This window comes from Pundamilia nyererei, unplaced genomic scaffold, assembly GCF_000239375.1.
Source record: "Pundamilia nyererei isolate P.nyererei 1_Seehausen unplaced genomic scaffold, PunNye1.0 scaffold00013, whole genome shotgun sequence".
NCBI lineage: Eukaryota > Metazoa > Chordata > Actinopteri > Cichliformes > Cichlidae > Pundamilia > Pundamilia nyererei.
In genome coordinates this window covers 2,225,225-2,249,546 of record NW_005187414.1, presented here as the reverse complement: position 1 = coordinate 2,249,546, position 24,322 = coordinate 2,225,225, and the positions used below count along the sequence as shown (strand labels likewise).

General features: G+C 43.5%; 2 protein-coding genes across 4 annotated transcripts in view; one reads left to right on the top strand and one right to left on the bottom strand.

The window, feature by feature from the left end:
- tshr (thyroid stimulating hormone receptor) overlaps nt 1-4,068 on the top strand; it is a 25,035-nt gene extending 20,967 nt beyond the window's left edge. The window contains exons 9-11 of one of the 2 annotated variants that reach the window (XM_005724855.1): nt 1,803-1,991; nt 2,356-3,193; nt 3,308-4,068. In XM_005724855.1, the coding sequence (XP_005724912.1) occupies nt 1,803-1,991; nt 2,356-3,193; nt 3,308-3,811 (1,531 nt within the window). In that variant the 3' untranslated portion in view covers nt 3,812-4,068. Of the gene's footprint in view, nt 1-1,802; nt 1,992-2,355 lie in introns of both variants that reach the window. The other variant, XM_005724854.1, reaches the window with a different exon arrangement.
- A 5,517-nt stretch (nt 4,069-9,585) lies between these two features.
- On the bottom strand, nt 9,586-19,262 carry gtf2a1 (general transcription factor IIA, 1). 2 transcript variants are annotated; one of them, XR_311494.2, is made up of 11 exons: nt 19,043-19,262; nt 17,251-17,352; nt 16,065-16,242; nt 15,794-15,855; nt 14,944-15,019; nt 14,703-14,824; nt 14,070-14,174; nt 13,119-13,403; nt 11,826-11,915; nt 10,673-11,170; nt 9,586-9,790 (listed from the first exon to the last, which is right to left on the bottom strand). XR_311494.2 is itself a non-coding variant. In XM_005724856.2 (10 exons), the coding sequence occupies exons 1-10, from the start codon at nt 19,070-19,072 to the stop codon at nt 11,063-11,065; spliced, it is 1,158 nt and encodes a 385-aa protein (XP_005724913.1). In that variant the 5' UTR covers nt 19,073-19,262; the 3' UTR covers nt 9,586-11,062. The 2 variants fall into 2 exon arrangements, 1 of the variants encoding a protein (XP_005724913.1); XM_005724856.2 differs by having other exon boundaries at nt 9,586-11,170.
- Nucleotides 19,263-24,322: the final 5,060 nt, after the last annotated feature.

The window sequence follows — 24,322 nt, the reverse complement described above, 5'->3', positions numbered from 1 at the left end:
TTTTCAAGTAACTTGACCAACACTGTTTAGCACTAGCCCTGTTTAGGAAGTTACTGACGGTAAGTCCAGTTAGAGTTCAGCAATGTGCTCGTTCACAGTGTGTGGACTAGATGAGACATGTCTGTGAAACAGGACAGAGGAAAAATCCTTCTTCCACAGCTGCGCCTTTCATCAGGAAACCTGACACGCATTGTGTGCGAGCATGTGATGGAGAGACTTCCGACATTTCTCCGATACCGTTTTCTTTTTTGCTTTGACCTCATATATAAGGACATTTGATGCAAACACCTTTAACCACAGCTATCCGGTTGCTGTTGTGGCTCGGCTCTAGCTGCTAAGTTTCTGCTAAGGTAAACTGGTTTTGTGTGCAGGTATTCTTCCTCTATTCCACTGAGGAACATGTCCTGAGTTAGGTCACCTCCATGAGGTCATGAGCGAAACATCTGGAAATGACAAAATCGGACCAACACTCTCAGGGTCTGCGCTGCTCTTTTGTTATTGTTTTCTTTTCTTAAAACGGCGTTTCACAACGAGCCCCACGAGAGAGACCAGAGGACAGAGAGGAGCGGAGAGCGAACGGGACTAAAAAAAGAACAAATGAACTCTTAGAAAACATCTGATTTAATTAAATGAATTGATGACTTGGAGCAATGTAGGGTTAGGAAACTACAGCAAAGCGGAGCTTGGACTCTACTTGGCCCGTGGAGGGAGGGGGGGCGTGTGCGGCACTGTTGGTTGGAATGTCCTGATAACAGGATCACGCAGGATGTTGGTGAAATTGTCAATTCCCTGGACGTCTTCGTCCCGAGGAGGTTGAGCTGGCTTTGGCATGACAGCTGAGTGCGAGAAATACCGCGTGTAATTACTTAAAGATGATGGGCTAAGGAGTCCACTCCAGGAAACAGATGCAGGGTGTTGTTTAATCCATCCGTGAGCTCGCTGGTCTCATCATGTCTAGCTTTTTTTCTGGGTTGCTCAAAGTATGTCTGTTCCAAAGTCTGGACTTGAAAGTCGCCGAGTGTTGTTCTTTCACTTTGTGAGATTAAAGTATTGTGCTTGGTATTATTTTAGTATGCTTATGTTATGGGATACAGAGTTTTTTACCTGCATGTTATCAGCTGTATCACGGACGTAGCCTCATTTGCAGCCTCTGAGCTCATAATGTCGTATTTGGTAATTCCATTTTCAAAGTGTTATCCAAGACGCGGCTGCATCACCTCTCGAGTAACCTCATAGCCCCACAGATGTGTGGGATTTTTGTGGGGGAAAACAATGTTTAAATCCCATATTTTCCACAGACTGTGGACCTAATGTAAATTCCAGCAAAGAAAAGCAGCAGCAGAGTGGAAATATAGCAAATATTTGAGATATCGAAGGTACCTTTGAAAACAGAGCTCACCATTGGGCAAGAGCATTTGTTTGGCCTTCTCCCCAACTGTTTCTGAATCGTCTGTGCTGTGTGACTGACTTCCATCCCTCACACTCTCCCATCATGACCAGTTTGCCACTAATAAGGTCAAAAATCTAGATCTATGGCGATCCCTTCGATACACCCAAGTGTTAAATCTCCTCTGTAAGCCTCTTTGCAACCCACCTACACCTCAGTTCCTCCTTTTCATGTCATGTCTGTTGTAATCAGTGTCAAATCTTTTGTCTTGCTGCTTATTTCTCCATCTTGTGCATGTGGAAAGCTGAGGAGGTCCGAGAAGATAACGTGCCAACAAATATAAATTACTGCAGGTGGAAATAACCATTTTCTTTTGGCCAAAATTGAGGTCTTTTATTCCCCACCTGTCTTTCAGAGACGTGTCCCAAACAGGGATCACCTCCCTGCCAACCACAGGGATGGACTCTGTCCGGGAGCTGAAGGCACGTGATGCCTGGGCCCTCAAGAAACTGCCACCCATCAAGACCTTTAAGCACCTCACCGTCGCCAACCTGACGTACCCGAGCCACTGCTGCGGCTTCAAAAACCTTAAAAAGAAGCGAGGGTGCGTTTGTCAGTTCTTATTTTTTGTAGCTGGTGGAGTGGAGTGTAGAAGGCAGCATGAAAAATGTAGTCCTTGAATTTCGTGTATTTGGATGATCCGCCACAGCGAGCGGCAGCAGCTGCACTTGCATGATGTAGATGTTGGCAGGGATTGAATCAACTCTCCTGACGTGTTTACCTATAATTCATTACAGTGCTTCCATAATTAGTGTCACTCACTGCTGTTATTGTAGGAACGAGGTCGAGCCAGACTAGTAATGGTTCTCAAAACAGGATTCCCTTTTCCTTCAAGTGGATATAAAGATGACTGCATCATTATTTTATGGGCTCAATGCTCTGTGCGTTTGTCTGCATGTGTTTTTCAGCTTTTTGGAGTACATCATCTGCAACCTTACTGCTTTGTATGACCAGCATCAAAAGCGCTCCGTGGGGCCCCTGCGCATGCCGTCCCTCCAGGAGGACAGTGTTGTGGAAACACTCCCAGACCGGGAGCTAAAAGACGGGGGTCACAGAGAGTCCCAGCAAGACTGGAAGAGCGGTGACTTCCACGGCAGCCTGCACTACCACGCCTACTTTGGAGGCCACCCAGATGAGGCTGTGGGTTTCGGAGAGACCCTAAAGAACCCCCAGGAGGACAACAGTCAGGAGTTTGACAGTCGTTACGACTATGTGGTGTGCGAGGAGGGAGAGGAGGTGGCGTGCGCACCGGCGCCCGATGAGTTCAATCCTTGTGAGGACATAATGGGTTTTGGCTTCCTGCGGGTGTCTGTGTGGTTTGTGAGCTTGCTGGCTGTTCTGGGAAACGTGGTGGTGCTCCTGGTGCTCCTCACCAGCCACTACAAGCTCTCAGTCTCCCGGTTCCTCATGTGTCACCTGGCCTTTGCAGATCTGTGCATGGGGATTTACCTGCTGCTCATCGCCTCTGTAGACCTCCACACGCGTGCCGAATACTTCAACCACGCCATAGACTGGCAGACGGGCCCCGGCTGTGGACTTGCTGGGTTTTTCACAGTCTTCGCCAGCGAGCTGTCCGTCTACACCTTGACGGCGATCACTCTGGAGAGGTGGTACGCCATCACCTTTGCCATGCGGCTGGATCGCAAGCTGCACCTGCACCACGCAGCGGCTGTCATGCTAGGCGGCTGGGTCTTCTGCATCCTCCTGGCCTTGCTCCCACTGGTCGGCGTGAGCAGTTACCAGAAGGTCAGCATCTGCCTCCCCATGGACACCGAGTCCGCAGCGGCTCAGATCTACATCATGTCAGTGCTCGTCCTCAACATCTTAGCATTTTTCATCATCTGTGCTTGTTACTTCAAGATCTACTGCACGGTGCATAACCCTCACTACCACTCCGGATCCAAGGATACCAACATTGCCAAGCGCATGGCTGTCCTCATCTTCACTGACTTCTTGTGCATGGCGCCAATTTCCTTCTACGCCATATCAGCCGTGCTGGACCGGCCGCTCATCACCGTGTCCAACTCCAAGATTTTATTGGTGCTCTTCTACCCGCTCAATTCCTGTGCCAACCCGTTCCTCTATGCCATCTTCACTAAAGCCTTCAGGGGAGACATATTCATCCTTCTCAGTAAGGTGGGCCTGTGTCAGCAGCGAGCACAGCTGTTCAGAGGCCAGACGGTCTCGTCAAAGGGCAGCAGCGGGACATCTCAGATAAGGAGAGACAAGGATAAAAGTCGCAAAGGAGGGAGCATAGGCCAGGAAGAAGTGCCTATCCACCTGAAAAGGTCCGCAGGACATACCTCCCACCAAGCAATCAGCCAACAGAAGAATCCTGAAGAGAGCCAGAGGTTGGACACATGAGGCCGGCTCAAGGCAGTAACATAAGACAGGCTCAGGTGAGAGAGGAGAGACCTTGAAGTGTTGGGATATTTAACAGACAGCTCCAGCATCCTGTATCTGCTTCAGCTTTCAGGCTGAGTTCAGCTGTTTTCACAATTTCGCTTGTGATGATTTTATGGTTCCAGTTGTTGGAGAATATCAAGTGTCACTGAAATACGAGCCTGACTTCATCTCACTTATAGTCCTTTGCAGAATAGAGATCATTTTAAGGGGAAAATGGCAGGATTAACACTCATTTATATGTTTTCAGTATCTTAATTATACTTTGAGGCTGATACCAAATGTGTGGCACAGTCTGGCACTGAGACAGGCAAATATTACTCATTATCTGACGTACTTCAGCTTCCAGTGACACGAAGCTTTTTCTGAGGAACTCTGTTTATATGTGATTATCGTGTTCAAGGACAGCCTGCTGGCTCAGTGCCGTTCAGTGGAAACTAAACCCAGGATGTAAAAAAACTTATTTTCAAATCCATTGTATTAATAATACCTCTGTATATACTATAAATATATGATTTAGAACAGAACACATAGCCTATTGCTATTTTTTTGCATTTCTTGTCTAACTACATTTGGTGATTACAGTAATTTACTGTGACGTTGGAAAGTTTTTTTTACAAAAAGTGCATTTATTTGCATATACCAACAACAAACTGATGTATCACTTAATTAGATTTATAAAATATCTGTTTACTTTTGCTCCATGTGTGATTTACTTTAACTTTATCAAATGTTCGGTCGCTAACTCGTTCAGAAACCCCCTCCAAAAAACTAACATCTCACATCGAACCATGTGATCCAAAAACAAGACCTATTTGGATTATTGGCAGTTTCTGCAAATCACACAGTGGTATGTTAATCACTAATGCATACTGTTAAAGCTGTGTGTCTCCTTTGGGATGTCCTGGTTGTTTTTCCAGCGTTATCGTGGTATTTTTCCATCCCTGTGTGGAAACCAGTGACTTCTACAATCAGCGGGGAGCTTAAAGCTAGCATACCTGAGACCCATGTGAACTTCTGTGATGCTGAGCTGTTAGGCATTAAAGGAAACCTTCTGCTAATAGTGGCTAAACATCAGGTTAGCATTTCCTCTCCTGAGTGACTTTAGAGATGAACAGGGCGAGTGGGGATTAGTTCACATCTTTTCCTTTAAAAAAATAAAATACATTTTGCATCCATATTTGTCTTGAAGATATTCGATCAGTTTGCTGCAATTTGTGTCAGCATGGAAAATATAGTGTAACATTCCCAACTTTGTATCACTCTAAACCTCACAAACTGGAATGGTCTCTACTTTCAAAGTCGGGAAAATTAAGAGTGGCATCTGCTGACTGCGTTCCAGACCTCGCTTGGCGGTGAATTTCCGAACGGACGGGACATCATTTTCAGTTGAACGTTTTCCACGGCTTCAGGTCCATCTCTTCCAATCACGCATTAACAGCGAGCCAGTCCGGACCCTTCAGATGCAAAGCACTCTGGAGCTGGAGCACGATGGGCCTGGCTGCCTTCATGAGAGGACGTCTCCGCTGCCAGCTAGTGTTAACTCACTGTTCACGAGTGTGTGCACGACAAGACTGATAAAAATCAAAGTCTATGCACATTTGCGTAGGTGTCTGGGTGCACACAAAGCGACTGGTGGTAGTGGCATATACCTGCAGAATCCAGCGTTTTCCCGAATGATTACATGGAATTGCAGGTACGGTCATGGCCCAAGTAATAGGCCGAGCCAAGCAAACTGAATGAGACTGTGAAATGGATTTATTTTGACATTCTTCTTCTAGCTGGGTCTCAGGCCTGCCTCATCATTCCTCTCCCAGTATTGCAAATAAACTCATCTCCAAGCCGTTCCTCAAATAAGCAGGCCCGTCCCCGACGATGCACCTCGATAACACCGGATTAGGTTGCCAAACTCAAATAGAGTGGGAAAAGGAGTCGTGAACGGAGGGACTGACGAGGTCAAAGCCTACGAGTATGCATCCAGTGTTTGGTTGTGGAAACAAAAAGAAATCTCTTGCATTTTTGGCGTCATTCCTTTCGTTGGCCCTCTTAAAGAGTCAAGTTCCTCTGTCTCCTGGAGAGCTCTTGAATGATGACCAGAGCGAACTGCAGGGTTTTAGTCAGTGAAAACATTCATTCTTCTGTTGTTCTGCAGGTGGTTTCACTCATCAGGAAATGAGTTTCATATTTAGGATCTACAACCTTTGCAGACACTTGAGTTAAACCAGGAAAGAAAAATGGCTCCAAGCCTTCAACAAAAACATTCTAACACTTTATACACAGGATGATGTGACAAGTGCTACTCTATACTACTGTTCCTGATAGTAAACCTTAGTTATTGTGCAGGTGTGTATGGAAGGCAATTTAGAACATGCGTCTACTTTGGATCAATTGTTTCTAATAAACTGGAAATTGTTTTTATTGAGAAAGTTCCTGCTGACAGGCGACGTTTCAAATTATTCACAGCTGTTGCCGTGTGAAGATGATCCTAAACCAGAAATACATGAAACAGTGATGCAACTCCACCTGCACAACCCCAGTAATAAAACAAAAAGCAGAGAAGTGCTGGAGCGTTCATGCGTACTGAGGTGAACTAAGACTGCAGACTTTGCAGCACCGTACTTGCAGATTTAGCCGAAGACGATTCATCGCAGGCTTTCTGCCCCACGTGGACTTAAATCACATGACTTTTACTTGAGTCAGACACAAGTATTAAAACTGATGACTTTAGGGTAAGATTGGGAATATGCTTAAAACTAACTGCTTCATATAATGTCGAGGGCTTCTTTGGTTTTATAGTGCAAGAAACCAAAACAGCTCAAATATGGGGACAAAGCTGAAGTGCCTCCCACCTAAACTAAAAATGACCAATTCTGAAAGGTGTTGAAAGAGGTATCACACAATAAGGTTTCACTTTAATACACCTTTGTTCCCTAGTTTTAAATAACTTACCCATTCATGTAAGAATGACTGAATCAACTCGGTAAGTACTCCACAGAGGAAATCACCCCATAACAGCACAGATAGCAATTATATGGCATTGGCTTTTTGAAGCAGGCCTATAAGAAAAAAGAAAAGTGACAAGCTGTTTAGAACAACATTCACAGCTTGACGTGAGACAGTCTAGGATACTATAAAAGTCCTGCTGCAGCCCGGATACACAGAATCTCTGCTGAAAACAGATGAAGGGTTTTGTCCCGTTTTTTCTGTTTTGTCACAGTTTGCTGTTTTCTAAGACTTTGGTAAGCTCTACATGCCACAGCCAGCAGGCCCGGCTACTCCACTTGCTACGTAGCTGATTGGCAGTCACCACAGGTTAGCTGGTAAGCAGAGAAAGCTGTAGAGTCTGAGCAAGACATCTCCAGGGTCTCATTATAAGCCTCATTCGCCAGCAGCTCAGATTCTTATGTCTGAGTGCCCAGGAGTAGCAAAAGGGCCCACTTCATCAGAAGCAGCCAGGGATACACTGCTCCTCCACTACGTCTATTCAGCGCTGAAGTGTGATATATTGTAGAAGTGACAGTCTGCCCTCAAATCCATTTACAATCAAGTGCAAAAATCTCCATGTAGTTTCTGATTCAGCTTTGATCCCCGACTGCACCACACCTTTATCTCATAATTACCTGAAAGGAAATACGCTGGGATTGTGTCGGTTTGGGTAGGAATTAGAGGAAAAGCCGGGAAAACGCCCATGCTGTGCAAACCCTGACAGTCATCCAGATGGTGGGATATAGAAAAATGGAAAAGAAGATTGGGCGATGCAGATTCGGGGTCTCGTGCAGGTTGCAGCAAATGCATGAAAGTGATCCTACAGAGCTGTTACGCAGCGACAAAGACAGAATGTGCAAGGATTATATTTCAATCAAGAAATCTGAATCGTGCTGAGTTAAAGCCGTATTACAGCACGTTCCCGGAGCACGTGGGCCACAGTGATGAAGACTTGGATGGTTGGTCCTTGCAGACAACCATGTCTGCCCATTTGTTTGTGACTGTGTGACTCATCCACAAAGACGCCTAACATAAACACAACTATATACTTCAGAGAAGTGTCACAGAAAGACTTATGAATGGTGTTTACAGATACCCATGTCTGCAAGGAGGATAATCCCCGCTGTCTGTCAGACAGTAAGCCTTTGACACCGAGCGCCTTTAGCTGGTTAGCAAGTTAGCAAAAAGATAACTGTTTGCTAAAGACAAAAATAACTGTAGTTAGCTACAGCTTAAGACAAGATAGATTTAAGACATTTCATGCTCCTTTGAGTTAAATTGAGGGCCAACTTAACAACTAAAACTACAGAAAGAAAAGAAGAAACAAAAGTGTTTGGCTCCTGATGTTTGTCCGAGGCGCTGCTTAAAAGAAATTAGTCCTTGTTGTCATCTTTGTCACTCAAAGTTTCAATGGATTCAACTGCCTTGATTCCTAATGTGTAAAATGTGGCTCACTCTACACAAAACAATGTACCTCATATATATTTACAGTCATGTGACTGCTAATTTTCCACTATTTCAAATGTGTAACACTGTAGCAGTTGCAGTTCTACTAAAGACCGGTCCATGACCACCTGCCAACCACCGTTAGTGAGGATAAGATGCATCCTAGTAGCTGCTAGAGGCTGAAGGCGGTCACGATCAAACTGACTGCCATCTTGCTAGAGATTCACGACCCCCTGGCAACCACCGGGAAAAATGTGTGTTGACGCTCACAGAAAACTGATGCTATCTCACGTGCAAAATGAAACCGTTTACTAAAGAGTACACAGTACTGACTCAAAAACCGTTGATTGCCTCGGCCGCTAACAGATTGCTCCAGACGATACCAGGTCTGCACTCACCAACTACTCCCCTAGAAGAAGTGTGACACAAATCGGAAATGGAGACTGTGAATTGGTGAAGCGCAACTTTTATACACACATATTTAAACACTTCCTAATGATCTTGGCCAGGAACCCCTCCAGCTGGTAAACTGGAGGAACCGCTGACCTTCTGATTATTAGACTACCTGCTCTACCGCTCGAGTCACATCTAATAGTAGCAGTTAAAAACAGTCTCAACAGGATTAAAAATGTGAGCAAAAATAGTTTAAAAGTAACTGAAATAACAGTTAAATAGTTTAGTGTTCAAGATGCTCCCACGAGTAATCGATAAATTTGCTTTCATCAGCGCAGAACCAAAAAGCTGACCAGGTACCACAGAAGAAAGAAGGGAGGAAGAAACAGAGGGGGCGAGAGTGACACTGATTTAAGCCACAAAATAATGCAAAAATTAAATTTTAATTTTCTTTCTTTCTTTTTATGCAAAAGACAACTTTATGTATTCAAAGCACAACCTTGAGTTTGATTCCAAACTTGATTTAGGAAAATGACACGAATACCAACAGTACAGTTCATTAATCATCAGAAGAGCAGAACACACGACAAAATGGTTATAGAGCACAGTTTAATAAGACATCCTTCTCAGTCTGGCATCTGTGACCCCCCCCCCACCAAAAACTGAACTAAAGTTCAAAAAGGCACGCACGACATCTACATATGGAAATGACGAACAGAGGAAAGGAAATATATCTACTGGGGGCCGTGTGTGGAAAGTCTTCCTTTGGCCTTTCGTGTAAAGATTTCATATAATTCAACTAAATCGTGTGAAAAATGTTCTGTTTTCTCCATCAGGTCCTGTATCAGGGTTTTCTTTGTGCAGCTAAAAAACAACTATGGAGCCACCCAAGCACCACGTCGACACAACAGTCAAAACACATATATACTTTATTTCAAACTGCTGCAACAGGGGCACTAAAAACAAACTGCAGAGACACACACAACCCCCCCTCGAGTTAAACTCACTTGGATAGAAAATATCCTCAGTTTAAAAGTCATGAATAAAACGGAAGCAGACGAGAACATACGGTGGACGAAATGGTTTGGAAAACAGCGCCGTGCAGCTTTTATCAGGCTGACATAAGAAGAAAGGAGAGAAGAAAAGAAAAAGGAACACTTGTTAGATTATAAGAGCACAGTTCGGTGCGGCTTTCCAACCTTAAAAAAAAGAAAAACAATTTATGAACTTTCAGAAATAAATAGAAAAAACAGGACAGACACCAACCTCACTGCTCTGTGACATTTTCAGACTGTGAGAGAAATAAACTGAAACCTTTTCACAGAAAACCAGCGACGACAACAACACACACTCACCACGTGTCTGTACAGTCCCTCTCACACACACACACACACACACGTCTCTGCGGCTATTGATTAAGTGGACTGACTGACTTCACAACACACTGATAAACCGACAGTGCAAAATTTCCGACGGCTGCAGAACTAAAAATAAAAGCAAAGGCGATTCACTAACAGGACAAACTGAGACACCTTTGTACAATCCTTAAATGAATTCAGTGTCTCACGTTTTTATCTTTATTTTATTCTTAACGTTAAAGATGGAATGAAGCTCCAGAGAAGCCAGTGGGGGGGGTGCTGGGGGAGGGGGGGTTAAGTGCTGCGACGAAGATAAAAAAAATGAGTTATTGTAAGGTGATGTTATTTTACCTTCTTTTTAACTCCTTCATTAAACGCATTTAAAACATAATGTTTGAAGAACAGGTCGCCTACATAAAAACACTCTGGAGCACCTTTTTCATAAACGTGAATTCAGACAGAATTAGGATATAAAAAAAAGAAGCCAAAAACAGGTGATTCTGGTTGTTCTAAAGGCAGCGATCTCGACTGGTGGCACTAAGTTTGGACACGAACGTAGACACGAGTCAATCCAGTCAACCGACTACAGTGATTGCAAAGGTGTTTCTCATCTATGGGGTTATAACGAATGACCTCTGACCTTGTGTGGCAGGGAAGCCGAGGTCACCCTGGTCCTCTACACCTGTATGATGGTGAAATGCTTTCTTTCCAAAGTTAGGTGAATTCTCTGGGGGGGAAAGGCAGAGAAGCCTGGAAGAAGAAATAAAGAGAAACGGCGCTCGGCTCACGGGGCTTTTCCCTTCCTCTGTTGGTTTCTCATCCCGCAAGGCTAGTCGAGTGTTTTCTGACTACACCCGGGTTTTACAGTACCTCACAGTCCTTTGGGTTTGTCTCAAGAGTTCTGAGTCTCAGAAACAGTTTCCTGAATGAATCCAGTCACAGGATGTGGAAGGATGCTAAACTGTCTGTTAACTGGATAGGAGTTACAGAGATCCTGCTCCTGTTGCTTTCTCCCGTTCCTTTTTCTGCTTCACCACTCGGCATCCCCGATGGCTTTGGAGAAGACGTAGTCTCTCCCGTTCAGATTCATGATCCCATCCTTCAGGTGGAATTTCCATTTGTTCTTACTTCTGTGAATCTGCAGAGTAAAGAGAAGGAAATGAGTGTTGTAGGCGTCAAGGACAGATGGACATTGTTTCAGCTTACAGTGGACGCAGGCTGATGTCTTTAGCCTCTGCGCCGAGGCCAGACAAACTCACTGTGGCATTAACCGCTGCTGGAGCCTTTCTCCACTGAATTAACATCAAATAATGTAACAACTCGATGCTTTGTGATGGGAATCAAAGGCAAACAGTGAAGACTCACAACAAGGGAATGTGAAATACCTCTTTAACAATTTCTGACATTTTCCCCCAAAAACGAGGAGGCTGCTGTGAAAACTGTTTAAGCCCCGTCCTTCAATCTACAGCAGCCTTTCCAGCGCCCTGAATGATACTGGCAAACAAAGGCTGACAGCGATGCTGAGTACCAATCACATTAACACGGTAAAACTGCTCTGCGCTGTTATTTTATAATCTCTTTGTTTTCACTGCTTCTGCAAATCTCAGCGTTAACGTCTTTGTCTGGATGCTGATGTGAAACTAAATGAGTCGGATATGCATAAAAGCCAACGGGCCCCAGCGCAGGAGGATCTATATCAAGACATGTCATAAAAGTACCAAAGAGGCACTCGCATATTTATACACAGGCAGGTTTGAACACACTGCAGCCTTTCAGAATATATCAGTTCCTACCTTGTCGTACTGGCACACCACTACGTTGTCTGTTTCAAACAGCTCCTGGTCCTCTTCGTCGCTGACGTCGTCTCCACTGTTCAGCGGCTCCTGAGTAGGAAACCAAACCAATCAGATTCATCACAAATGTTTGCTGCTCAGGAACGTGGCTTAAGATTCAGGATTTTCTTTATTTAAACAGTAAAAGCACAAATCTAGATTGCAACAAGTAATAGTTTGATTTTAAACCCGTTCTCCTTTTTGCCCGATACCAAACAGTGCCAAATATAACCTGCTGTGTTATAAAATCTTCTGCAGAAAAGCCACACAAACTACAGAGTAACCTTTGTAGTAGGGCTGCCACAAACGATTATTTTGATAGTCGACTAATCAGATCATCATCCATTGGACATAAAACTACAGCTTATTGCACCAGCAGCATCTCCTCTTATATAACTATCATTAGCTTACAGCTTTAAGTGTTTAAGGTGCTAACTAAAAATAAAGACAAGATGATCGTTTATTAAATTTTAATGAAATTTGCAGATTGTTTCGGTGAAGTTTAATAAACTCCTTGCTTTCTAAACTATAACAGGACACTGGAGTAAATTCTCGAGCATCTCACACTTCTGATAATCAGCTGTCTGCTTGACGTTTATTCAGCTGTGTAAAAACTATAACTTTAATCTCAGCCAAACCGATTTACTCAGGAACAAATAAAATACTAAAAAAAAGCCAAATAACAACATGTTTAAGTTATCTAAGTGACTCATATATATTTAACCTGAGTAGCAAAAGACGGCGGTGGGTTTGAAAACGATTTGCCGGGAGTCCGGTGTTCTCACGGCTCTAGTTAGCCTAGCCTCCGCCTAGCTATCGAGCTAGTGGGTAACAGACGTCTCCGAAAACGTCGGAGCGCTTTTGAAAATATGCGGTGTCTTGATAAACTGAGCCGATATTTGAGGTTTACACAGCTACATTCTCCCTGAAAATATGTTAAACGTTTATTTTGTGACCCAGAAAGAATAATAAGAGTAACATTAAAACTAACTAGCTGCCGCCATTGTTGGAAACTGAGCTGGGCTGCGCTATGAATTCTGGGACACAGCTTCTTCTTCTTCGGGGTTTAACGGCAGCTACCTGTGGAAAGCTACTGCTAGCTACTCTGGAAAACAAAAGCTCTGAAGAGGAGCAGAAACATCAGTGCTACAAGTTTACGGCTTTCTTACTTCATATTAAATGACCATAAAATTCTTGCCTACTGCTACTTTAACGTGCGAGTTTTTGAACACTCTTATTTCCTCCCTTGCTCACCTCTTCAACCTGCCCATCTTCTGCTCCATCCTTGTCTTTCTCCTCATCGTCATCTTCGTCGTACTCCTCCTCATCCTCGTCCTCTTCTGAAGACGTCTCCCCGGTTCCGTCCACCTGCAGCATCATGGGAGGCTGCTGTGCCTGAGGCTGGGCCTGTTGCTGCTGTTGGGCCTGGGGCTGCGCTGAGGCTTGTGGTGCAGTCGCTCCTGGGGCCTGCTGGACCTGCTGGACCTGAGCTGTTGCTGCCTGGCTGGGCTGTGGCGCCATAGCTGCTGCTTGCATCACCTGACGGTAGAAAGAAACTCAGAGTTTAAAAACATGTACGCCCATATGATGTTAGCATTGCTTTCATGTGGGACAAAATAACCAGCTCTTTACACAACAGACTCCAACTCAAAGCCAAAATAAGGACAGGACAGCAAAAATGATGCGACTTCAAGGAGCATTTTTGTAGCAAAGATAAGGTCAGCCAGCTAGTCGCCATGTTGGGTGTCAAGATATTTGTTTGTGTTAGCAAGTAAGCTAATGCTGGCTAACAGCTGAAAGAAAAAGTTATTAAAGAACTGAACTCGTGGAGGGAAGACCTCTGCTCTGAGCTAATGTTAGCCTGTTGATTTAAAAGCTAACGTTGCAGATTTCTGCAGTGTAGCTCAGTTACACTGGCCAGCTAACCAAATCTTTCCATAGTTGCTCACACCAAAACTACATCTGAGTGGAAATGCTGTTTGTCAGTGTAATCGGCTGATCTGTGACACTGACTGATGCGCGATGCTTTCACAGTGCAGGTGTTATTATTAATAACAAAGGTTTCCCCAGACGCTCCTCTAAAACATTAAACAGACTCTAATTTCTCTAAACAACAAAGAGAACAGAAATGGAGGAAACACTACTATAGAGCATAAACTACTTCCATATAAATGGAATGAGTGCAGGAGGAACTGAAGTTCTGACCTGTGTATTGCCTTGGACTTTGTTTCCTGGGGTTAAGACAATCTGCTGCGGCTGTATGATGACTCCTGCTTGCTGGGACAGGCCTCCTGGCAGAGGAGCCAGAACCTAAACAGATATTAGAGAAGGAAAAAAACCCCAAACACGACATGTAAACTCTATTTTAAAACAAGATCTTCACCTGAATATGCACAACACTTTTGCAACATTTTAACCGACTCAATTTAAACTGAATGAATGAAATTTGGCACTAGTTTTGATCTGAATCTGTGTTTTTATTTAGGAAAAGTCACAAGTAGTGGAGTCATGGATCTATTTCTTTTGGGGTAAGTGGTAAGCTCTGAGCAATCAGCATCCTCCCGATTTCCCAGAATCATTTCATGTTTTTCATGGCACTTCTTACATATTTCGAGGTTATTTTTCCAAGAATTGATTCTTCCACTGTGTCAGAGCCACAGGGCCCACAGATATGTAGCCTTATTTAACCTACTTGTCACAAACGGACACTGAACTGATTATGCAGATAAATCAGACACACCACGACTTTTTCCCCCACCTCTCTCCATTTGGCTTTGTTTTTCACACACATTTCCTCCTGTCATATGCAGCCCTGCCCCTCTGCATGACAGTTCTTACCTGCTGTATTACCGGTGCCTGCACGCCACCAGGCTGCATCTGCTGCTGCAGGAGGATCTGCTGCTGGGGCTGGATGATGTACTGAGCCCCGTTGGGACCACGGACTAACTGCAGGATCTGGCCTGAGACGTCAAAACAAAGCGTGTGGGTGCACGTTGTGTAAATATAGTTTTACACATGAAGATAGTTCAGAGAGAAAGGAGCATTTCTTTGCAATTTAATGCAAATAAACATGTTTTACCTTGGCTGGTGAGGAGCTGTTGGTATTGGGTGACCGCTGTGGGCAAAGCCAGGGTTGCTGCGGTAGCTGCTGCACTCTAGAGGAGGAAAGAAGAACACACGCGGTGACAAGCATGCAAAATAATACAGAAGCAGAGGATTTCAGGGTTCAAGAATGAAAGACTTCAATGTTAAGTACTTAATGTTTTTGAACTTCTTTACAATTTAAAGCACTGAACTTCAGATTGCATTGACTGACATGATAAAAGCAGCATGTTTGTCCTCTCGCTGCATCTACAAAGCCACTGGAAAACGATTAAAAATTGGCAAGTGAAGCTTTGAAGAACCGTTTGAGGATTATACAAAAATCACTTGCAGAAAACAGAAAGAAGCAGCAGCAGAGATGAAGGCTTCATATGGACAGATGCTGCGTTAAACATGTGCTGTTGAAAAAAGTGGAAAAGATTTCCTGCATATTTCACTCGATGAAGGAAAGGTGTGTTTGTCAGCGCGTATTAGACACAGCAGTAGCATGTGGGAGGATGCATTACTGCTGGCTTATATCCACTGCAGTCCTGGCTATTAAAATAGTCCGTTAATCTCTTCCAAGTCCTGTTGCCCCATCCGTGTGACACTTGATCAATCATTCTGGACTAAGGAAGACGCCTGCAGAGACCCTCTCTGGTTTCTCACTTCTACTCAAAGAAAATATGTCTGAATTTGTTAAAAGCGTAAAATGAGGAGCACTTCGTTCTGTTCATCACACATATGGATATCGCATCACCTATGTCTGTTAATAAACACATTTGCTACTTGTTATATGCCTCCCCGAACAACAGTTTCATTTATTTTTGGTGCTATGATCCACTCACCATCCCCGTTCCACCCATGTGTATAAGCTTAGATTCCTGAACAATGACTTGCTGCTGGGGAGCTGCGGAGACAAACATTTTCAGGTCAATTCCTCATATTTTTCATAAAATGTACAAAGAATGCACACGATCAGTAAGCATTCATTGTTTCCTGTGCCAGTTTGGCAAATAACTCAAAGCTGCAGGCGACATTTTTAGTGCCCAAAAAGGCGTTCACGGGTTTTTGCACTTGTTCAGAAATGTTTTTACCACTGTGCCACTGCTGGCTAACCTTGCTGTTGCTGGGGTGGCAGGATGACTTGCTGGGACTGAGCTGGCTGGGTCACCTGCTGGACTTGTTGGACCTGCTGAACCTGTTGTTGCTGCTGCTGTGCGGCCTGCAGGGCTTTCTGCTCGTCAGTGTTGAAGCCCTCCACTGCCTTGGACTGCAAAAGCTTGTTCTCCCATAGCTGTAGAGACAAACGGAGGCAGCACAAAGACATGTGTTAGAAAGCTGCCAAAGACTCCATTTAAATCCATGCTAACATGTTTTCAAATGAAAATCTCCATCCAGGTAAATGTTTAGCGCAGATTCTGTCATTATCGACACACCTGTGAACGCATCACACCGATCAGTTTTATTTTTATAGTCACAACAACAGTCACCTTCAAGGTGCTTCATGTTGTAAGGTACAATAATACAGAGAAAACCTAACAGACGACCCCCTATGAGCAAGTGTTTGGTGACAATGGGAAGGAAAATCTCCCTTTTAACAGGAAGGAAGCTCCAACACAACCAGGCTCAGGGGGGGGGGGACCAGGTAAAAGAGACTCTGGAAGAGAGCCAGACATCAATATTAACTAATGGGTCACAGACTCAAAGTGAGGTTAAATAAACTGGTTTAATCCATGAAGCTAAGACTGAATTTTTTGCTTATTTGTGTCAATCACATTGCCTAGTAGGCTTATGTGCCATAGCCTCCTCTTGAATTGAGCATATCATGCAGTGTACACACTGTTTGAGTTGTCATTTCAATGGTATTCAGACACCACCTTCTCACAGGCATACGCAGGTGTTATAACAGTAAAGCAACACTGAAAGTCACACTGGAATATAAGGTGGTGATTGCACCAGAAAACTCATACAGAAATCGCTGCAAAGCAAATTCTGCAACACATCAGTGGCAGTGAGAGCACCATCCATCAAAGGAAACCATGGTAACGGGGGGCAGGGCACAAGACATGAATGACATTTTTGTGAGTTAATCAGAAAGTTTCCAGAAGTCTGTTTTCTGTCCATCCAGACAGCAACTACAACAGCTTCCAAACTAGGAAGTGGTCAGCAGTTATTCCAAAGCGCTCTGGTTTGGGGGAGCGTGCTACAGTACACTTTACTACAAAGAGCGCACACCTCTGCAGGAGGCGGCATTTCCCCTGCAGTTGCTATATGCAGGCGCAACAATGACAGGGACGGTTACCGTTTTCAGCTCCAGAAGAACTTGTTCATCTACTCCCTCGTCCAGGAACAGCTCTCGCACCTCATTGATCACATCGTCAATCACATTCTTGTATAATTTAGGCTGTGAGGAAGAAAAAAAGAAGAAAAGAGGAAAGAAACTTTTACAGTATGGCGTTTATATTAGAGACACTTTTGCTTTTCCCAGTAAAGCATGAACAACATGTCTGGTACAGTCAGTATTGATCATTATGAGCTTGGGTTTTATGTCAAAATTAGCCCTCAACAGTGTACTTAGCAAACACACCTCCTCTTTGGGCTTCCCAGCTGCCAAAACGACAACAAAACATCAAGTATACAGCTGATGGTGTTATAATTATCACATTTATTTACGCCTCGCCACACTGACTTTCATTGGTGTGACACGGTAATAGTTGTTGCACGCGGGCAGCTAAACTCTAAAACTGCCCCCACTTGAGTATCATGTGTGGGGGTTCGTGCTGCAGCGTTTCCACGGCGCTACGTGCCTTGTTATGCTAACCCATATAAACTAGCTCTTTATGTTACTACTACTAAGGTAAACATCATGTCCCCGGGGTCTGAACTGCGCGCGCGCTGGAAAAAGCAAACATAACGTTTATAGCTCCGCCAGGGCCCAACGGTCCCGTCTCAGCGGAGTGATATGAGGCTGAAACAAAGCGACACACGCGCGGGCCACCGCACTGCGCTGCCCCGATGTCCGCAGCGCAGACCTCGGTCTCTCCTTCCCTCCCCCTCGGCCTGTCTGCTCCTCACTATTTAAAGCTCAGTCTGCTGTTTATATGTAGAGCCGGTGACGTAGCGTCGAGTAGCACCTTCCCATCCCGGGCAGTCTATATTAGAGAGCCAATATGGCTGTATAAAAACCAGGCAGCGAAAAGGAGGAGGGCCAGAACCGAGAGAGAAGGGAGACGAGGAAGCCATTTTACGGAGCCGCAGAGTGCGCGCTCGACAGCCTTTTTCTTTTAAATAGTGTGTGGCGGAATGTGAAGGACATTTTCGGTGTCTTATCTTATCAGTGCTCAGCTTTGGCTAAATATTTTTTGGCTCTGCTGGCAGGTAGCAAGGACAAATTTGATATGGTATGGGTTAAAGAAGTGGTTTGGGACGGCTACCCTGCCTTCTGGTCGTGGAATGGTGGACAATGATGAGGCAGTTGACGACTTTCTACTGAGGAGGCTTTAATATATATATATTTATATAAACTATATATATATTAAACGCTCAATTCTCTCGCCGTGAATGATGACAATGTGCTTTGCGTACATCTGTATTTCATAAGCTATCCAATAATAAAAGCTTAAATTGACAATTTCTTCCTCCTACGAACAAACAAGCATTTTAGACAACCTGGCAGCTCAAGCGTCCACCAAAAATGAATTTAGCCATACACGCTATTAGACTGTGATCACGTAAAGTAACCTTCCAACTAATGAAAGCTTCAACCTGCCGATAAACCACTAAATTAGAATTACATCTTCATCGCTAAACCTCAGTTTCTACACGTGTTCTTATTTTTACTCAAACACTGCCTCTCTAAAGTAAGCCATTCCTCCTCCGAGATGGTTTGAAATGAAAGAACTACCTAGTTTCGAAAACTAATTATAATGGCCGATTGACTGAAACTTAAGTATTCCCTTTAATAGATATAACAGTGAAGTGTTTGTTAAAGCAGACTCATTTTACTGTAATACATAAAACCAGCTCGTCGACAGCTTTCCAATAACTTTACCCCCATTTTCCCCCGCTGACAATCCTTAGAGATTGATCCTTACCACTGGGTTCGAGTTAGCCGAGCTCGCCATTATACGCGTAGTGTAAAAACCACACGGAAATAGGCGAGGAATAGAGCCAAAAATTACGAAAAACGATTTAAAACAACTGGGAAAGATATTTTAAAACAGCCGGTATCACTTTTGTAAATAAAACACAGTTTAGGCGGTCTTATTTACAATCCCGGGCTGCGACTCCCCAGCCGTCCTCCTTCCGTCGTTGTCCTGCTTTATATACTGAGCGAAGAAGCTGCGAGTGCGCGAGACATAGGGCAGGGTCAGGTCGCACATAGCGCGAGATTTCGTGCGGAGTATGACAACCAATCAATAGAGCCGCTCATGGGAAATGTAGTTTAATAATACTTGTTTGTTTTTTTTAGAAAACGGAACTGAATCCTCAGTGATCGCATTAGCTTAATGCTCTGTGATCTTGTTTATTGAGTCAGGGAAAGTGTAAGTATTACGAACCATGTGATGAATTAAAAATAGAGGAATTAATTAGATAAAAGTAGCTGGTTACTTAAAATGCTAATAAAAGCCTATTAGCATATAGCTAAATCATTTTAAATTAACTTATTTCATTTTTTCTTTCTTTTTCTTTCTATTCTTTTTCCTGTTTTCCATCATATATTGGAACTGTATGCTGTAATGATGGATGCTCATATTAAATATGGGAAAACATTCAAATAATGCCTTCAGCATATGTACAAATCATGAGCTAAAAGCTCAGGCCTTGGGGTGGCTTTAGATAGGTTTTCTCAGGGGTTTCTGAGGGGCTGCCAATCAGAACCTAAAGCATCTCATTTTAGAAAGCGAATAAACCAAAGACCACTATAAGATAAATACAGATTATTTTAAAACTATGACTCGTGTAAAGCTGCACTAGTATAGCCCAACAATAATAATAAATATCAAGAAATAGTATGTCTCCTTTAATGTTAACAGTTTTATTCAACATGTTTGGAGAAATGCTTTTGTCTAGGTTGGTTGTTGCAGATTAAATATAATATTTTAAACAATATACATATAGAACAGAATAGAACAGAATGCCTTTATTGTCACTATACAGTTGTCAGTGCCAACATGTTTATAGATGTAACCATTATTAATAGGAAAAACATGATATTCTTATCACATATAATGCATAAAGGCTATTTAAGAAATAGTGCTAATAATTTTTTAATGTATTCACTTGTAACAACACCAACAGTTTAATTGACTTTTGCACTTAATCGTTGGACCTTGTGTTAGCTCAGCACTACTTTTACCTAAGCAGAGGATCTGAATGCTTCTTTCACTACTGGTCCACACTTTAATACTTTCATGCGACACAGGTGCCTCTTAAACAAGTCTGACCTTTACCAGCTTCGTAACTGCACCTGTAATGCTTCTCTGTGGGGCCAGTGTGCTTTATGTAGTAACATCGTGCCACCACAAGAGGGTGATCACACCACGCACCAGGAAAACAGGCTCTCTCTTCCACATTTCAACACTCACACTCAAACACACACTCACACTCACACAATCCACTTTGTAAAACACGCAACTGTTTTCCACGTTATTCAATAAAAGCAGATTTAAGTGAATTTTTGGATGAGCAACATCCACTGGCCTTGTTTGCTTGCTCTGAAACAGACTTGCCCTGACTACCAAAGGGGAAATTTACCCCCCACAAAAAACAATAAAGCTTTGCAATAAATGAGAGCTGACAAGAGAACGTTACCTCCACTTCTGTCTCCATGGAAACTTGCCTCGCTGGTCATTCTGAGGATATGGATGATATAGACCGGGGAGCACACAGCTCTCCGCGTGCATCAATCCACTCAGCGGTTCAGTGTGGCTCTTCTGAAATGGCATATTACACCACCTGAATTCATTTCATTTAGTTCACTGAGATGAAATTAAAGGCCTGTCCGCCCCTGACAAGGATGTGCTTTTGGATTCACTTTAAACCTTTTCCAGTGGAGAACAGTTGGGGAGGGAAAAAGAGGAAAGAAGTGACATGATAGGAAAAAGACTTTGTTTAATCTGTGCTTCTGAATGTGAGATTTCATCAGACGTGAAGCCACGTTATCCATGAAATGTTGTCGCTACCTTTGAGTCTCACTCTCTGTAACTGAGTAGTAAGATGCCCTCTAAAGATCCACAGAATGCACACTTTTCTTTTCTCACCCCCCTCTTCTTCTTCGCTGTAGTTGCATAGCAACAGAGGAGCTGCTAGCTCCAGTTGTGTTGTGGTGGGAGCGTGCTGCACAGGGAGGCACTGGCTCAAGATTAAGCCGGTCTCTGCTTCAATTATGAATGGGCTTCCACTGCCACACGGCTCCAAAATGGCACCACTCAGATTGATAAGACACTGAGGCACTCTTTGGTACACTTAACTCTTTTACTTCTTTCCCTTAGGGAGGGGGAGCAGGACTTTAATCAGAAGTATTGAACTTAAATGATTAGAGGAAGCAAATGAATAATTAACTGGCGGGAAAGGCTTGGTTATGATAAGACCCTTGTTGATGGGAATATGTGAGGTTAATGATTGGGGTCAGTCTTGAGAGCAAATTAGAGTCTCTAGTATCACAAAGGTAGCACTCTACTAGTAAGTGTGGGTTTGTGTGTGGTGCTGAGGAGGTGGATGACAAAGGCTGACATCCTTTACTACATTTCACTTGAAGTGCTGAGATGAAAACAGCTAATTGTTTAGTACTCTGATCAGCTTCCAGTCAATATGTTCTTAACAAAACTCAGAATGGTTGATTTACAGCAGTTTATGTGTGGTGGAGGTGGGTTGCAAATGGGCTTGCAGTGTGCAAAAGTCTCGAGACACTTAATTTCTAGATTATTTTATTTTGCTTCCAAGGAGCCAGATTTTCTCGAATTTTTAAGAGAAATTCAAGGTGGGCTCAAAGTGGGATTTCAAAGTTTTCTTGTGCTTTTTCAGTCATTTCCAGTCCAGTCCTTGTACCTGACCATTTTCAGAGGAGCTGTTTAACACTGACCTAAGCATCATTCAAGAATAATATAAGGCAACTGAAGAAATTAACCAGTGTTGCACCTAAAACAGATGCCTTAGCAAAGAACCTATTTTTAGTAGTATGTTAAGGTACTTTGCTACTGGCAGTCTGTTGCAAAAACATATAATTAATTAAAGTCTTACAAAAATGCCCAAGATAGCACAGCTTGATGGGCAAAGGTCTGTCGACAGACCAGGTCAGCACCTGGACTCTTGTACTACAAAGAAATCGTGCTCTCCAGAGAACACGAGTCCAGTGGCAGCGTGCTTTACACCACTGCATCTGACGCATTGTGCTTGGTGATGTAATCTTTGGCTGGAGCTGCTCAGCCATGGAAACCCGTCCATGAAGCTCTCTGCGCACTGTTCTTGAGCTAATCTGAAGGACACGTGAAGTTTGGAGGTCTGTAGTGACTGACTCTGTGGAAAGTCAGCATGTCCTGACTCCGCTCAGCGAGTTTACGTGGCCTACCACTTTGTAGCTGAGTTGCATTCCCAATCACTTCCATTTTGTTATAACACCATTAATAGATGAATAGCTGACGGTGGTACATTTAGTAGAGAGAACATTTTATTCATGACTGAACTTGTTGCACAGGTGGCATCCTATCACGCTGGAGCTCACTGAGCAACTCATTCCTTCACATATGTTTGCAGAAGCAGTCTGCATGCATAGATGCTAACTTTTATACACATGTGACCACTGAAGTGATTGGAACACCTGAGTTCGATGATGGTTTTTAGCAATAGTGCACTTTTCCAAAGTTTGGTGGCCCATAAATAAAGGTGGTCATTCCAAATATTGAGTTTTGAGCTCGTTTGAATTATGCAAAATCATTTTTTTCCATGTATGTTTGCACATAAATTGCTGCACCTATTTCACATCGCTTTATCGAAATATAAAGAAATTAGGGTTGCCTGATACTTTATGTCCCCCAGTACTGTGTGAGATTTGCCCACTGGATGAGTAACAGCGGTGCCACTTCAGTTGACGTCCGTATCTCCGACTGTAACTATGCTTTTGTCTTTTGTCTTGCATGATATCCACTGAAGAACAACAGCCAAGCGTAGCTTCTGCAACTCGTATTTTTTTTTATTATTGCAACCAACTGGAAGACAATACATCACATAAACATCATTGTAGTTTCTCAGAAAATGGAAAACAAAATAAAACAACATTTATATATTTTTTGCCACGGTATTGGACAACGTTGATATTTACATGTAGTGATGAAATAGGTCTTGAAATCATTCTTTGGCAATATGATTTGCACAATAAGGAGAAAACTGAACATTTACTGAAAAAGAAAAAAACAAAGAAGAAGAAGAAAACAAGAAAACAACACCTGGGTGTACCCTGCATCACATCGCACAGATCAATAACAGTTTTGCATTTTGACATCTCTAACCTATGGCTTTCCAATATTCAGCTCAGACAGTCACGGAAAAAATAAAATAATGGCAGTATTATAGATAAGTCTGTCAGAGAGAGAGAAACAAAAAGAAACAGGAAAATTTAAAAGGCGCGTAAAAACGTCAACAAATAATAAAAAAATAAGAATAATGGCAACTATTCTTCTAGGAGCTTTTTGTGGTACGTTTGGCAGGTTTGAAAGAAAACACTTTGCTGTTTGGGGGCTTTTCAGGCAGTGAAGTGGATGCACTTTGCTTTAATACGTCCAGGTACAGTTCATGTGTTTTACCAGGACTCAGAGGTGAACAGATCTTCTTTCCTGCATGTCACAGAGTGAGCCCGAGGCAGAAACCCCCAAAAAACAAACGTGCGCTGCTAAAGCGACACGTTCTACCCCCTCGACATGCCTCTTGCCAACTCAACGCGGTTACTAGTCACCACAGCGGCGGATTGGTACATCGAATACAGCAGAGTGCTTGACCCGGGAGCACTCAGACACACATCAGACGACAGACAGATGGCACACAACGACAACACTAACAGTGTCTCCTTTACCCCCCCCCCCTTTTTTTTTTCTTTTTTCTCTTTATGGGTACCACACAAAATGCAAGGCCAGTGATGCATGCTACAGGTGGCGAAAGACTGTGCCGGTGGATGGGGGCATGCATTTGTTTTCCTCCCGCTTGGCTCGCTGACGATCGTTCAACGTCTCTTCAGCTCAAACAAACCCCCACCCCACCTCTCCCCCGTCTGGCTCTGCTGCTACAGCCAAAGCCCAGCCTACGTTTTCACCTAAAAAGCGGCTTTATTTTATACGCAGACGAGGGTCGGATAATACGTGTGCGCGCATTCCCGTTTTAGC

What these genes read in the sequence shown, in the direction of transcription:
- gtf2a1 (XM_005724856.2), bottom strand. Translation starts at nt 19,072, where the DNA reads ATGGCGAGCTCGGCTAACTCGAACCCAGTG. An exon ending in GCCACCCCAGCAACAGCAAG is followed by an intron (nt 15,856 to 16,064) that starts GTTAGCCAGCAG and finishes TTGTCTCCGCAG; the next exon opens with CTCCCCAGCAGCAAGTCATT. An exon ending in AAGATGGGCAGGTTGAAGAG is followed by an intron (nt 11,916 to 13,118) that starts GTGAGCAAGGGA and finishes TTTCCTACTCAG; the next exon opens with GAGCCGCTGAACAGTGGAGA.